Source organism: Monopterus albus, unplaced genomic scaffold (assembly GCF_001952655.1).
Source record: "Monopterus albus unplaced genomic scaffold, M_albus_1.0 scaffold292.1, whole genome shotgun sequence".
NCBI classification, from domain to species: Eukaryota; Metazoa; Chordata; class Actinopteri; order Synbranchiformes; family Synbranchidae; genus Monopterus; species Monopterus albus.
In genome coordinates, this window is record NW_018128172.1 from 146,511 (window position 1) to 151,009 (window position 4,499).

Here is a 4,499-nt window from a genome sequence, read left to right on the forward strand (position 1 = left end):
CGATCAGTCACACAACTAATAGCTCACCTCTTTATCCACTGACAGGCCAAGACCCGATATTAATTTCATGAACAGAAATACAAAATATTAGTGTTTGCAAATTAGTATCTCTCAGATTTATAAGTCACATGATGTTTATATGCTGTATGAGAACACGTGAAACACTTAGACCCTTTGAGTCACCTTAAAAGACATTTGATAGATCAACATCAAAATCCTATTAAAAGTTCCAACAAGTTAAAACGGGCACAGGTCAGAGGACGACATTTGATAGACCAACATCAAAATCCTATTAAAAGTTCCAACAAGTTAAAACGGGCACAGGTCAGAGGACGAAAAGACTCCAATTTAAACCTCCAGGTGTATACTCACCTGCCAGGTTGATGTGGGTAAGGCTTTCTCTCAGTGGGGATATGGGGGAGGTGAGGGTGTGCACTGTTTGGTCTGTGATGTTTCCACAGTGACTCAGGTCCAACCTGGTCAGGTGAGGAACATAACGCACTAACAGGCGAGACGACGCGTCCGTCAGGTCCAAACCGGCCAATCGCAGCTCCATCACGTTCTGAAAACGCCCCACTCTGGTTTCACTGTGAGCTGGTCAAGAAACAAGTGCGAGAGGCACAGGTTAATGAACTGTGCTGATGTTACCTCACAGTTGCTGTAAAGTTCATTCTGGCTGCTTTCAAACAGACAATGTGAAAACACCCTGTCAATGATAAACCTGCACATACACCAATCAGTATAGCGGGGTCTTTGAATAACATGCCGCTCAGTCTGTGGAGAACTTCTCTTCAGGTTTTCTTCAACTGACAACTAACCTTGGTGTTAGTTTACACCAGGCTGCACTGAATAATCTGCTACTTTTCATTACTGATCTGGTTTATAAACGATTTAAAACATCTACTTGCTCTGAAGTTCCTATGAACCAGAGAATGTTGTTGAAACTACAAACTGTTGGGGGAAAACAAAACAAAACAAAAACATCCCCCTCCCCAACTGACAGTCTTCCTGTCAGGTGATGTCAGTGCATCTCTCTCACCTGCCCTGGTGTCAGGTGGGGGGGCCAGCAGCTCTCTCAGGTGCGAGTCTTTGAGGTCCTCCACTCTGCTGACATCCAGCAGCTTCAAACAGGGACAGATGGCCTGACACAGGGCGGAGACCACTGGCCACGGACAGCCGGACACATTCAGCTCCAACAGACCTGCACAGGACAGAAGAGACGGGGGAGTCAGACAGGGTGAGAGGTGAGGCAAGCCGGGTGAGACGGGGTGAGAATCTGCTAATAAAAAGAATAATGTGATCTTTCAAAAAGGTCAAATGTTGTGAATGTAAAATACCAAACAAAATCAGATAAGAGAACAAGTATAAAATGTAGGAGGGATTAAAACATTTACAAACATAATATAAATTAATAAACAGAAAAATAATGAAAGGGAAATATTTAAATCTGGAGCTAAAGAAATCTGAAGTTTTCCAAAAGGTTTTTGTTCTGAATTTTGGAACAAGTGAACGACCTGAGGGTCAGACCAGTCAGCTGCTGCTTAAAAACCAAAGTTAAAGACTTTTAAAATGGAAACTGACAGGAAACCAGTGTCTGAATTTAAACCAGGTGCAGTGGGTTCTCTCCATTGGGTCCTGGTCTGCAAAAGTTCTGGATCAGCTGGACCTGATTTAACTTGGGGAGACATGATGGGAGAGCGTCACAGCAGCCCAGTCAGCTGGATATCAAAGTGTTGCTCTACAAGACCAAAGGATGCACTTCTGTGACACTTTTGAGTCACGTAATGTTAAAGTGCACCACCGGTGAGGACATGTATCAGCTGCTGTAGACGGTGTAATGTTCCTGTTTGTGCATTTAAAAATGTTTAAAAACAAAAAAAAGACTTTAAAAACAATAACTGACATGTCCACAGCAGGTTGTCGGGTTTTGCAAAGGGTTAGGGTTAGTGGGTGGTGGATGTCTGAAGACAACGGGTACATGTGCAGGTTGTGTTGTTACCTTGTAAGCGGTTGATGAGCCACATTAGTTGTTTCTTAGAGATGTTGGTATAACCCAGGTTAAGGGAGACGGGCTGTCGGCGGATGATGCCACTCAACATAGGGGGGGTGATGGAGCGCTGCCGGCTCAGGTCAATCTGAGTCCACAACCTCTTATCACAGCACCTGTGGACAGGAAGTATTCAGATCCTTTACCAAAGTACTAACCCCACAGTGTAAAAATACTCTATTACAGGGTGCCCTGCTAGCTGAGTGGTTTTGGTGACACAACATACACAGATTCACATTTGCACGTGCAACACCAGCGGTTTGAGTCTGACTGTTCTGCCTGCTCTCTAAGGCTGTGTCCACATCTCAGGCCATAAGACTCAGCTCTGATCTTGTTGTGTTGTTGCTTCCCGTCCGTGTGTGTCAGCGCCATGTACCCGGCTCCGGTGTGAACACCACTGAGCTCCTAAACTGCCACACATGCACAGACGGAACTGAAATGTGAGCCACGTGCACACAAGAACAACAACCAGGTGGTGTGTGTGATGGTCACACCCAGTTTCCTCCCAAACCACTGATATGTTCCTTCCACTTTGTCCTGATCAGAAGCTTCTCCATAAACGTCCACCACACGTGAAACGTCCTGGTCTCTCCACTGACCCCGTCACTGTCGTCGCTCTCCTCCATGTTTATTGTTACCGGTCTGTGAGGGGCTGACGCCGAATGATGACGACAGGCCGTATGTGCAGAGGAGGAGACGTTAAAACGACCACATGGATTCTGATCTGACCGTTCTGACAGCGCTCACACAGTCAGAGGTCGGAGAGGAATCGGGTCTAGGAGCACATACACAGGTGGCCCAGATCTGGTCTGGTCTGGTCTGTTCACACTGCTGTGGACACACCAGACCTGGGAAACTTCAGCTGTCCACAAAACTAACAAAAATAATACTCCACTACAAGTCAAGGTGCTGCAGTAAGTATAATTAGTCAAATGTATTTAAAGTGCCAATAGTAAAAGTACCACTGGTATTTTTGATTTGTTTACATTGCTATTACTGATGTTGGCTAAAGCCAATTTTAACCATTTTATTAAGGAATGCAAACAATGGCTGTGTTCATTATGAATTAATCCTTTGATTGTTTCCTAGATTTTTTTCAAAAAGAAAATGTCAAATGCATAATGTCAATTAATTTTTTTTTTTATTTTAATCAAAAGAAAAAACGGCCAACGGTCCCAAAACTAAACATGTTCAGCTGACTAAAACAATTATCCCATTAACAAAACAGCTGCCAACAATCCAAACCTCAAAATTATTAAAATAATTAAAAGGGAACACACAGTGGGGGCAAATAAAAGTACTTCAATGATTATCAGATAACTGTTTGTCCATAAACTGTTTCAGCTCTCTGTGTAAATACTACTGAGTACTTTAATACCAAGCATCATAATCTGTAAAGTGAGCAGTAGGTACACCTGTCAGATAAATGTAGTGAAGCACAAAGTACATTTCCCTCTGAAATGTGGTGGAGTACAAGTACCAACTAACTCAGGCAAGTACCTGAACACTGGAGTAAAGACCCCCCCCACCCCCCATGTGGCTCACATGTGGAGACATTTAAAATGACTCTGCTTTGATGAATCAACAGTCGGGTGTTCTTAGACAAAAATAAAAACCCTTTAAAAACTGTTGAAGAAAACATCCTCTCACTGTCTGAATGCTGCACTTCGTTAAGCTGCGTACTGCGCTGGGGTTAGTCTCCCAAGTACCTGTGGAGGCACAAGTCGTGCGCGTACGTCTTGAGGTTTCAAGGTGAGCTCAGAGAAATGTTCCTGTGACCAGGGGCCTTTACCATGAGGTGGCATCAGCAGCTTATCCAGCTAACTTTGGGCTCAACTCAGGTTTAATCGGTCTAGATCACCATGGCAACTGATGCTGCACAGCTAACCTGCTCCGGAGCAGATTAACTGAAGAGGACTGGATCCCAATGTGTCAACAGCCCAAACACTGACCCATCAGATCACTGGCAAAACTGCGGGATCATTCCTATAGCCAGATAATCCCAAGAGAGCCCGACTAAGCTGAACCTGCTTTGTGCTACAGGCCTCTGGAAGCATGATGACACTGTGAAGTAAGCTGAACATATTTGTGAGTGGGAGGGGACTTTAAGGACAGTACTTGAGGTACTTGTACATGGTGACCCGCCCCACATGTTCAGCTGTAACCCCTTGATGTCCGGTACTTGAACTCACCAGCGGCTCCAGGTGCGGCACACCCTCATGCAGACGCACAGCTCTCGGTGGCTCAGGTAGGTGAAGACTCGCAGCCACACATCCCGGGTCATGATGTGTGATGACCCACAGTCCAGAGGCAGGCAGCTGGGTTCTGGACAGGTCGGGGGGGGGCGCACCAGATGTCTCTCCATCTGAATGGGCCGGGGGGGCGAGGGGACGGCTGGCGGGCTGCGCTTCATCATCTGAGAGCGGGGGGTGAGACGAGAAGGGTGCGCGGA

The 4,499-nt window shown here is 45.7% G+C and overlaps 1 protein-coding gene across 1 annotated transcript in view; it reads right to left on the reverse strand.

Annotated features, from left to right (window-relative positions):
* fbxl19 (F-box and leucine rich repeat protein 19) overlaps nt 1-4,499 on the reverse strand; it is a 19,878-nt gene that overhangs the window by 3,358 nt on the left and 12,021 nt on the right. The window contains 4 exon segments of the mRNA XM_020623028.1: nt 373-594; nt 1,040-1,201; nt 2,000-2,163; nt 4,240-4,499. The exon segment at nt 4,240-4,499 is cut by the window's right edge and continues 55 nt beyond it. Of these exon segments, the coding sequence (XP_020478684.1) occupies nt 373-594; nt 1,040-1,201; nt 2,000-2,163; nt 4,240-4,499 (808 nt within the window).